The sequence below is a fragment of the Dromiciops gliroides genome, chromosome 4 (genome assembly GCF_019393635.1).
Source record: "Dromiciops gliroides isolate mDroGli1 chromosome 4, mDroGli1.pri, whole genome shotgun sequence".
Taxonomy (NCBI): Eukaryota; Metazoa; Chordata; class Mammalia; order Microbiotheria; family Microbiotheriidae; genus Dromiciops; species Dromiciops gliroides.
Window position 1 is genome coordinate 198,765,696 of NC_057864.1, and position 12,235 is coordinate 198,777,930.

At 38.2% G+C, this 12,235-nt stretch overlaps 1 protein-coding gene across 2 annotated transcripts in view; it reads right to left on the minus strand.

Moving 5' to 3' along the window:
• NUP85 (nucleoporin 85) overlaps positions 1-12,235 on the minus strand; it is a 30,861-nt gene that overhangs the window by 13,081 nt on the left and 5,545 nt on the right. The window contains exons 2-5 of one of the 2 annotated variants that reach the window (XM_044002124.1): positions 11,854-11,947; positions 9,240-9,402; positions 6,241-6,311; positions 1,372-1,415 (exon numbers count right to left, since the gene is read on the minus strand). In XM_044002124.1, the coding sequence (XP_043858059.1) occupies positions 1,372-1,415; positions 6,241-6,311; positions 9,240-9,402; positions 11,854-11,947 (372 nt within the window). The remainder of the gene's footprint in view (positions 1-1,371; positions 1,416-6,240; positions 6,312-9,239; positions 9,403-11,853; positions 11,948-12,235) is intronic. The other variant, XM_044002125.1, reaches the window with a different exon arrangement.

Below are 12,235 nucleotides of genomic sequence, written 5' to 3' on the forward strand. Positions count from 1 at the left end.
AAAAAAGGAAAATGATAAATGTTGGAGGGGATGTAGGAAAACTGGGACACTAATGTACTGTTGGTGGTGTTGTGAACTGATCCAATCATTCTGGAGAACAATTTGGAACTATGGCCAAAGGGCTATAAAACTATGTATACCCTTTGCAATTCACGAAAGGCAAGGTCTGTATCTCAAAGAGATTTTTTTAAAAAGGAAGAGGCCTTATTTGTACAAAAATATTTATAACATCTTTTTTTGTAGTAGCTATGAATTGGAAATTGAGGGGATGCCCATCAACTGGGGAAATGGCTGAACAAGTTGTGGTATATGATTGTTATGACATATTACTGTGCTCTAAGAAATGACAAGCATGATGATTTCAGAAAAATAAGGGAAGATTTACATGAACTGAGGCAAAATGAAATGAGCAGAACCAGAACACTGTACACAGTAACAGCAATGCTGTACAACAAAGAATTGTGAATGACTTAGCCATTCTCAGCATTTCTATGATCCAAGACAATCCAAAGAAATCCCAGGATGAAACATGCTATACCTCCAGAGAAATAATTGATATTGTCTGAATACAGACTGAAACATATTATTTTTCTTTCTTTCCTGTCTTGTACAAAATGACTAATATGGAAATGTTTTTTTGTTGTTGTTGTTTGTTTGTTTTTTTAGTGAGGCAATTGGGGTTAAGTGACTTGCCCACACAGCTAGTAAGTGTTAAGTGTCTGAGGCCGGATTTGAACTCAGGTACTCCTGACTCCAGGGCCGGTGCTCTATCCACTGCGCCACCTAGCTGCCCCTGGAAATGTTTTACATAATTGCACATGTATAACCTATATTGCAGTGCTTGACATCTCAGGAAAGAGGCAGGGAAGGGAGGGATAGAATTTGGAACTAAAAACTTTAAAAAATGTAATAGCAGCACTGTGTGATGATCAGCTGTGATAGACTTGACTCTTCTCAGCAATACAATGATCCAAGACAATTCCAATCCATATCCAGAGAAAGAACTATGGAGTCTGAATGCAGATTGAAGCATACTATTTTCACTTTTAATTTTTTTCTTTCTCATGGTTTTTCCCTTTTGTTCTTTTGATACTTCTTTCACAACATGGCTAATGTGGAGATAGATATGTTTGACATGACTGTACATGTATAACCTATATCAGACTGCTTACTGTCTTGGGATGGGGGAATGGGACAGAGGGAAAAAAATTTGGAACTCAAAATATTACAAAAATGAATGCTGATAACTATCTTTACATCTAAGTGGAAAAATACTATTAAGTGAAAAAAATCATGTAATTGGGGAGAAAAATAAAATATTGTTTTTGAAAAAATGAGTTAGTGGTATAGATATAATAGATGCAACTGTACCTGACTACTATACTGACGCCCACAGACTGGATCTTGAGCAGCAACTGACAAAAACAAACAAACAAAAACATTTTCAATAAGCAGCAACTTTACCATTTTCCCAAGAAACTTGTTATAGGACTTCTCTCTGACCTTGCTATTATTAGAATCAATAATTTCTTCTTTTGATTATTTGTATTTGATTTTACACCATTATCTCAGAAGAATGAAAATTTCAGGTGACTCAAAGGGCAAGGGAAAGACAGAGCTGGACCAGCAATACTACCAGTAGGTCTGTATCTCAAAAAGATCAAAGGAAAAGGAAGAGGACCCAGATGTACAAAAATATTTATTGTACCTCTTTTTTATAGTAGTAACGAACTAGAAATTGAGGGGGTATCCATTAAATTGGGGAATGGTTGGACAAGGTATGGTACATAAATAGGACAGAATACTTGTATTACAAAAAAATCCTTTAGAGGATGGTTTCAGAGAAATTTGAATTGTTTCTTTCATTTTTTTCTTTTTTTTTTTTTGGTGAGGCAATTGGGGTTAAGTGACTTGCCTAGGGTCACACAGCTAGTAAGTGTTAAGTGCCTGAGGTCAGATTTGAACTCAGGTCCTCCTGAGTCCAGGGCTGGTGCTCTATCCACTGAGCCACCTAGCTGCCCCCAACCTGAATTGTTTCTTATGAATTGCTGGAGACTTAGGTGAGCATAACCAGAAGAATAATTTATACAGTAATAACAATATTGTAAAGATAAACAACTTTGAAAGACTTAACATCAACACAATGACCAGCCATCAGCTCTTGAGGATTTATGATAAAACATGCAATCCAAACCTCTTGATAAGAGGGTGATGGACTCCGAATGCAGAGCGGAACTTTTTAAAAAATCTGACATAACAAATTTGTGGCAAATTGTTTTGCTTGATTATACATGCTTGTTATGGGGTTTTATTTTGATTTTTGTTTTCCAAATGAGAGGAAAAGGGAAGATGGGAGGGAGAAAAAGGAAGTTTTCATAAAATAAAAAAATGAAAAAAATTTCATAAAAATAAAAACATTTAAAAAATAAACATAATGGGGGTTAAGTAAGTTGTAGCATAGTACCAATAATGACTAGCATGCAAGAATTGGCATAAAAGACATCACCAAGAACAAGTATGCCTAGAAGAGGAGGTAGTGGGCAGGTCTATGACTGTCAAACATATGAATATGAAATAGGGTCAGTAAGGTGGCACCGTGAATAGAGTAAAAGCCCTAGAGTCAGGAGAACCCAAGTTCAAAAATCTGGCCCCAGATGTGTACTAGCTCTGTGACCCTGGGCAAGTCACTTAATCCCAATTGCCTCAAAAAGAAAAAAAAGTATAAAATAGATGCAACAAGAGTTGGTGGCACAGATGCAGTAAATATAAAAGGTACTGGTTTCCATTTATCGAGGAGCCATGCACTGACACCTTATTGGTTATTCTTCCCAAATCATTTACAAGACTGGACATAACCATGGACCTATGGCACCCTTCTCCCAGCATATGTCCAGCAGATGGATAGCCCAAGCCCTCACTGGTACCACAAAATATTAAAAGGCCCAGAGAAAGGTGTCCAGTACTCTGGGTAGATCTTTCCATGAAGGAATTTTGGAAAGACATGGACAAGAATTTCTCAGGATCAGAGGGCAGATATGGATCATATTATTACTTGTGAATACCCACATTGATGAGGTCACAGATCCATCTAAATAAGTGTTTTTCATTATAGATATTTTTAACATATCTTACATCCCTCTACTATAGATCAGTGATATGAACACTATGGTTCTCAAGTTTCCTGACTTGTCCACATACAGCTGTTTAAGACCACTAGGTACTATAACAGAATATTATATTATGCGGGACTTTTTACAAGGCATACAGTAATGTTTTGGCTCTTCTGATTAATGCTTGTTGCAGATGCAGCACCAAACTTAATGTAACTTTGAGCACCACTGCCCTTTGGCCTTATTTGTCAATTATTCATCAACTCAATAGGCTCTAACTTGGAAAAATGTGGCCAAGATGACTGCCCTCCAAAGATGTACCTTCTACGGGATTGTATATCACAGAAAGAGAGGATGTAAAGTACTGACATGCTCACTAAATTTTACTTCTGCAATTCTTTATGTTTTGTTTGTTTGTTTGTTTTTGCGGGGCAATGAGGGTTAAGTGACTTGCCCAGGGTCACACAGCTAGTGTGTCAAATGTCTGAGGCCGGATTTGAACTCAGGTCCTCCTGAATCCAGGGCTGGTGCTTTATCCACTGCGCCACCTAGCCGCCCCACCCCTAATATACTTTAATAAATGCCTAATGCCCAAAGATTGGTGCTATACGTTTTCTAATTTAAGGCGACCACTTATTAGATTTTGGACATCAGGGGCAGCTAGATGGCACAGTGAGTGGATAGAGCACCAGCCCTGGATTCAGGAGGACCTGAGTTCAAATCTGGCCTCAGACACTTAACACTTACTAGCTGTGTGACCCTGGGCAAGTCACTTGACCCCAATTGCCTCACCCAAAAAAAAAATTTTAGACATCATAGCTAGAATTTTAACCCCTTAGAGTACTTATAGATACATACATATATATGTATATATATATATATATATATATATATATATATATATATATATATATATATATATATATATATATATATATATATATATATATAAATTGTACTTCTTCCCTTTAAATTTATTCTGTATATGTTTTTATATGTACATGTTGTCTTACATGATAGAATGTAATGCTGTTAGGTAGGGATTGTTTCATGTTTTGTCTGTGTATTCTTAGAGCCTAGCACAGTAGGTACTTGATCAATGCTTTTTGATTGATCAATTTATTAGAATTGCAGAAGTAGGGAGCAAGTCACTTAACCCCCATTGCCCAGCAAAAACAAAAACAAAACAAAAACAAAAAAACAAAGTATATTAGGTGTTAGTAAAGAGAAACATGTGGATAAAGAATGAAATTTGCTTGCTCTCCCTATCCTGCCTGTCTCATCCTCCCCTGCCAATGTCTCCCACCAAAAAAGCCTGTTCACTCCTCAGCTTCTCTCAGAAGTCTCCTGAGAAACTGGAAACAGGGTCATCCACACACACACAGCTCCAAGCTAATTGGCTGGTGGCTCTGACTGACAGGTCCCACAGGTGGTTCTATAGATGTAACTTCTGGACACTAAAGTCACATGGTTTCTAAATCACATGCTTTCTCCTCATGGGGGGGGAGTGCTCCGAGCAGGAGGTATCATTCCAATTCTCACAATAATGTGTGTGTGTGTGTGTGTGTGTGTGTATGTGTGTGTGGTAGTAGGAAGGGAGGTGGAAGGGATCTAGCAATTGGATTAGGGAATGTTTCATATAGAAGGTATCCCATGAGCTACCACTTGAAGAGGAATTCTATAAGGCGAAGGTGACAAGGGAGTGCATTCTAGACATGGGGGAGAATCAGTGCCAAGGCATAGAAAGAAAGTAGAGCTCCATCAGTAAGAAAGTGACCAGGTCACATCTGCACTTAAGGAAAATCCCTTTGACAACTGCATGGAGGATGGCAGCAAAGAGGCCACTGCAATAGGCTAGGCAAGAAGTGATAAGAGAAAATATTGGGACAATGTTTCTGTCAGTCAGAGAATAGAACAAATTCAAAAAATATTATGGAGGGAGAAATGACAAGATTTAGCAACCGACTGTGGACATGTGAAATAAGGGAGAATCACAAATTGAGGGTAACAGTGAAGTTGCAAAACTGGAGACTCTAAGAATAATGTTACTTTTAACAGAAATAGGAAGCCTAGATTTAAAGAAAAAGATAATGACTTGGTTTTTTTTTTTGTTTTTTTTTTTTTTAGTGAGGCAATTGGGGTTAAGTGACTTGCCCAGGGTCACACAGCTAGTAAGTGTTAAGTGTCTGAGGCCGGATTTGAACTCAGGTACTCCTGACTGGAGGGCCGGTGCTCTACCCACTGCGCCACCTAGCTGCCCCATGACTTGTTTTAAATGTTAACTTTAAGATGTCTCTGGGACATACAGCTTGAAATGTCCAATAAGGAACTGGTGATATGGGACTGGAGCTCAGGGGAAACAATGGGACTGAATTTCTAGATCTAAGAGATGATACCTAAACTCATTGGAGCTGAAGAAGTAGGGGAGGGGAGAGAGAGAGAGAGAGAGAGAGAGAGAGAGAGAGAATAGGGATGGAAGAAGGCCTAGAACAGACACCTGGGGAATACTCACTTTTAGCAGGCATGACACAGATGATTGAGCTAGCAAAAGAAATCAAGGGGAGCTCAAACAGGTAAGAGGAAAACCAAAAGAAATTTGTGAGCAAAGAGGAAAGCACATCCAATAGAAGGATATCATCAATGGTATCAAATGCAGGAGAGAGGTCAAGGAAGGTAAAGACTGAGGAAAAAACCATTGACAATTAAAAGATTGTTGGTAACTAAAAAGAGAAGTTTCAGTTGAATGAAGCCAAATACAAAGGGCGGTAGTGAGAGGAAGTGGAGGCAATGAGTGCTAAAAGCTGTTTCTATAAATTTTGCTGAGAAAAGAAACAGATAACTAGAAAGGATGGAAGGATCTGGTGAAGCTTTTTTAAGGAAAAGGGAGACAGAGGCACATCTGAAGGCAGTAGGGAAGGAACCAGTGGGTAAGGAGAGTGTGAAATGAGAAAGAAAGGATGATTAACAGGGCAAGTTGCTGGAAAAGGACAGTAATGGAATCAAGGGCAGGTATGGTAGAAGGGTTGGCCTCATTATCAGAGGCTTTGAGGAAAAAAAGAGAGATGCTATAACAAAAGTAAATTCATATTGATCATAAATATCATTTCAACTCCCATCACAAAAGACTTACTTGCTACTTGATGCATTTCTTCCATACAAGCCCTTATAACTGACCGATAGTTTTTACTCACTCGAACCAATCTGTAAAGAATAAAAAAGCCTTTTTACAAAAAGCATTCAGTTGGAAATTGAGGGGATGCCCATCAACTGGGACATGGCTGAATAAGTTGTAGTATATGCTTGTAATGGTGTAAGAAATGTGCTATAAGAAATGATGAGCAGGGGGGCAGCTAGGTAGCGCAGTGGATAGAGCACCAGCCCTGGAGTCAGGAGGACCTGAGTTCAAATCCGGCCTCAGACACTTAGCACTTACTAGCTGTGTGACCCTAGGCAAGTCACTTAACCCCAATTGCCTCACAAAAAAAAAACAACCAACAACCAAACAAATAACAAATAACAAGAAATGATGAGCAGGATGCTTTCAGAAAAACCTGGGAAGATTTCCGTGAACATCAGAATGATGTGAGCAGAATAAGGAGAACATTATACACAGTCACAGCAATATTAAATAATGATCAACTGTGAATGCCTTAGCTATTCTCAGCAACACAATGATCCAAGACAATTACAAAGGATTCATGTTAAAAAATGCTATCCACCTCCAGAGAAAGAACTGATGGAGTCCAAATGCAGATTGAAGCTTACTATTTTTCACTTTTTTGTGTGTTTTTGGAGGTCTGTGTTTTCTTTCACAAAATGACTAAAGTAGAAATGTTTTGCATGATTGCACATGTATAACTTATATGAAATTACTTACTTTCTCATGGAAGAGTGAAGAAAGGGGGAAAGAGGGGGCAGCTGGGTGACACAGTGGATAAAGCACAGGCCCTGGATTCAGGAGGACCTGAGTTCAAATCCAGCCTCAGACACTTGACACTTACTAGCTGTGTGGCCCTGAGCAAGTCACTTAATCCCAATTGCCTCACCCCTCCCCCCCAAGAAAAAAGGCAGGAGAGGGAAAGAATTTGGAACTCAAATTTTTTTTTAAATGTAAAAATTGTTTTCCCATGCAATCCGAAAAAAAAGTATTATTTTTAAAAATAATGTTCTGCAAGGATTTGTCTAAAATGTGTATGAAGAAAGCAGAACCCAAAGAATAAATGGAGCTATAACAATGTAAATGAAAAAAATTAAAAGGTTAAAGTCAGGCCACATAAAATGAATAATGTTACCAAATTTTTGTTACTAAATAGTAAACTACAAAGCATAAAGTGACACATAGTATCAGTTTCAATTACTATACTAGGCAATTTTGCTTAACTGTATTATATACTCTGTATGCCACAATGAAAAATCCCAGGAATGTCATAACCAAAATCTAGAACTTGAAGATTAAAGAAAAAAATGCATTTTACATTCAGAAGAGTTTAAATACTAAGGAGCTTCAATTGATAAAAAAGATGTCTTCTTGATTCTCATTCTGATATGAGGGATTTTTGTTTGTTAGCTAAAATGTTTTGGCCAGGTTCAAAATGCTTATACTTTTTTCTTTTTTACACAAGAAACACCTTCACCATGCAAGTGACCCCCCTAAGCCTCAGAGTAGTCATTATTGTCATCACCATTTAGAGATCTCAAGTTACCCATCAAACCTTACTTATAATAAAATTGGTTTCCACATGAAATCATTACCCTCTAGGTGCAAGAGCTATGTAGGTACTGTGAGTTCATCCATTTACACCATGACTAAAGTTTGCCTTTTCTTAACCTTCAGATTTGTATGGGGTTTTAGCTTTGCATTTATTTCTCTGCTGTTACCACTTAACTGGCTTAACAGTTTGAGTAATGAGAATGACCTAAAATGTAATGTTTTATTATAGAAATGGCTGTTAAAAGCATCAACAAACTTCATGTATGTATGTGTGTGTATGTATGTGTGTGTATGTATGTGTGTGTGCACATATGTGTATATATGTATACACACACATATTCTGTGAGGAACTTGTTTGGGTGTTAGTTAAGAAGTGTCTGTCCTGGGGGCAGCTAGGTGGTGAAGTGGATAGAGCACCAGCCCTGGATTCAGGAGGACCTGAGTTCAAATGTGGCCTCAGACACTTAACACTGGGCAAGTCAATTAACCCCAACTGCCCTGAAAAAAACAAGCAGTGTCTGTCCTGTCAAAACAAAAACTTTTTAAATGACTTGCACATTTTAAAAATACCCCACAAAATCCAATTCCTTATTATTTCCCTCTTCCTATACTCCATTCCTCCTCCCAATACCCAAAAAAGAATCAGGGCAATTTGATTCAAAGTCCACAGGATGGGTCACATATGTAAGTGATGCAACAGCACACCTAATAGGATATGAATTCTGAGTCATTTTCCAGTTGTGGTGATAGCTTCCACTGACCCATCCTGTTGAGACCCCTAAGACCAACACTGAGTATTTATAAGAAGGAAGGCCAGGGTACATCTCTAGTCATTTTTCTATGTAAAAATACCTAAAAGGCATAATAGGAAATTACCCTCATTACTGGCACCATGTGATAACTAACTAACCTCAACACAGCACAGGGTCAATGGCTCCATCCTAGTTTTCTGTTCTCTTGGTAAGAAAGAGTTATAGCCCCCAAAAAACCCCACTTTAAAAAACTGATCCCCAACTAATTAACTCTTAGAAAAAGATGGCCTGGGGTGATGCACAAGTAATTCAGAGGCATGCAACTAAGATAATCTCTTTTTTAGATAATTTACATTTCTCAAAGTCCAGAAAAATTTGAGCCTATAAAATCTTACTATCCATTGCAACAAGTTCAACTTAAGCAATGAGTTGGGAGTTATTTCATTTGGCTTGTCAGGGAGTCAACCTGGCATAATGGGAAGAGAACTTGATTTAGTATGAGATGGTTTAGCTTACAGTCCCAACTCCGACACTGTTGTAACCTCAGGAAAGTCTAGGTTTTCTCATCTGCAAAATGGGTATTATATAGGCATTAGCTACTTCAAGGGATATTGTGAAGAGAGTTAGATAAATGTGAGTTGCCACTTCCTTCAACAAGCTACTTACTGAGCTTTCCTGGATTTTCCTGTTGATTCTTCCTCAATCCTCTGGAGCCCCACAAAGATGCCATGGGACTCGTTGAAAAGTTTCCGTAGGATACGAGAGTAAACATCTATATCCTTTCGGACTATATAGATGAAGGGGCAGCCCAACACCTTCTCTTCTTTCTCTGAAATGGAACAAAATAAAAATACTCTCTTCTAAAACCTAAATAATCAAACTGAATATCTCACTATAGGGATAGATACCGAACCCATGATTTCATTTGTATATGGCAGGGCTTCTTAAACTGTTGGTCACAACCCCATATAGGGTCACGTAACTGAATGTGGCGGGGTAGCTGCAGCCTTAGTTCTAAACACACAACATGAGCACTTTGCACTACACATGCCAACACTGGGTTGCATAAAAATTTCTAGGGCAAAAGGGGACTGCAAGTGGAAAAAGTTTAAGAAGCCCTGGTATAGGGAACTTGTGTTCTTGATAAGAAGGGCCTTGACAAAAGAAAGGCCACCTAATTACCAGAGATTGGGGGAAAAGAGGAGAGATGTTTTAATTTATAGTCTAACAGAGCTGTCTAGGACACTGAAGTTCACTGGCTTGCCCAGGGTCACAAAGTCAATATGCTTCAGGGGAAGGACTTAAACCCAGCCTGGTTTTCCTGGCTTCACATACAGTTTTCTATCTACTGTGCCACCCTGCTTCTATTTAGCTATTACAATTTTATTAATTTGCTGCTGGCCCCACTAAGGACACCCAAAACAGGAGATAAAAAAACGTAGTCATTTATCAACCATCGACATATAAATTATTCATGGTAAACTTGTAATCTATCACTACTGTACCACACACCAAAGTATGTTAACTCTCTCAGTTTCAATGTGCTACTTCTCTCAATTCTCAATAAATTGGTATGTGATTAAAGGCTTCAAATTTGATATTTGCACAAAACGGTTAACAAGAGTAAAGCTTTTGCCAAAATAATGTAATATACTCTAAATAGATAATTTTTGTAAAACTTGTAACAATAGCACACACCCTCGCTCCATAGAGATGACAGAACAGTTGGCTACTTGGTGTCTCATCAACAAGTGCAACCAGTGTTCCATGATGATCTCTAAAATAGAAACCATAGGTCTACATAACTTTCTGATACAAAAACAATTTCTAGAACAGGTTTTGTTGGTGTTCAGTGGTTTGCATGAATAGATTTTCGATGAGCACAACAGAAAACAAAAGGAACCATGTGGTACAGATCTGTGTTTCCACCTAGTACGTAACACACTAGAAGTGCTGATATGTTTTCCTGTTCAATATGTAAAAGTGCCATCTGGATGCACTTTCTATAAGGTTCTACTAAGAGGATCCCTAATGTGGTAGCTGAAGCCCTGCTCTGCAAGAAATTTCCAATACTCAAATTTCCTGCTAGGGAAATAACAAAGGGTTAAAAATAACATTTTTAAACTAGGAAATTAAGGAAAAACAGCTCTCAAGAATTAGCTAAATTGAAAAATAGATCATTTACCCCAAATCCCACAAATAAGTCTTTCATTAGATCTAATATGCTTCTTGCAATAAAGGAAGAAACTATGTATTTTAATAAAGTTCCCTCAAAGATTTGTAAGAAAACCTCTCTAAAAAGCACCAAGATTTCCCTGCTGAGAGGGCAGCAAGCAATACAGTAGCATTCACAAGAACTTTATTTATTTGGTGAGGCAATTGGGGTTAAGTGACTTGCCCAGGGTCACACAGCTAGTAAGTATTAAGTGCCTGAGGCCGGATTTGAACTCAGGTCCTCCTGAGTCCAGGGCCGGTGCTCTATCTACTGTGTCACCTAGCTGCCCCTACACAAGAACTTTTTTAAAAAGTTTATTATGTTACTGCTGAAAAAATTTTCATTGAATACATTAGACCTATCTTCAATAGATGGGTGGTGTTCAAAAGAACAAAAATTTAAAAATGCATTCTTCCCAATAAACGCATCTCTGGCCATGCTGCCAGTAATTAGCCCTAGAAAGCTCATAAAACTAAAACATTCTTTAATCTATTTAACACTGTGAACAGAAAATAGATAACCAAAGCATCCTGAAAGCATCATTCTAATAAGAGCAGCTGTTAAGGAGAATGAAACACTTACAGTCTTTTTTTTTTTTTTCCTGGGCAATGAGGGTTAAGTGATGTGCCCAGGGTCACACAGCTAGTAAGTGTCAAGTGTCTGAGGCAAGATTTGAACTCAGGTCCTCCTGAATCCATGGCCAGTGCTTTATCCACTGTGCTACCTAGCTGCCTCCACTTACAGTCTTAGTGGGCAGAGAAAAAGGAAAAATAAAAGCTCCTTCTGAACAAGAATGAAAACAAAGAGTAGGCAGGAAACATACCCATCCTTAGACCAGAAAGACTGATCACACTGACAGTTTATTCTAAACTACGAGTTTTTCAAGCTTCATGAGATTCTCCATCATGACTAAGCCCATACAACTGCCAAAGCTTCCAAAATTTAAAACAACCATAAATGAATCCAAATTTCTCATGCCCCCGCTGGTCACAATCCCTAACAACACAGACATACCAACAAAGGTTGCCCAGGGGAATCCACACAAAGAGAGCAAGAATTAATTACCTTTTTTTTTGAACAAAGTTTCACACACCAGCATCTCTCCAGGTCCCCAGTCAAAACACATTTGCCTCTTCTTGGAATTTATCCCTGGAATCAACTAGGAAGAAGCAAGACAAGATAACTGTCAAACTCTCCTTGATGAAAGAAATCTGAAGGCTTGAAATTTCAAATATTTGTTTAAATAAGCCTAAAAGCAGTAATAAGCAATCAAAAATACTTCTTAAGCACCTTTGTGGATGTGGAATTGTACCAAGGTTAGGGGGTCACATAAGTCAAGTCACCGAACCAATCCCCTTGTAATAAATGCAAATAAATACAATTTTATTTGTTTTGTTCCACCATCACAGACTGTGCCCCTAAACAGAACCCCCATCACACAAATGCA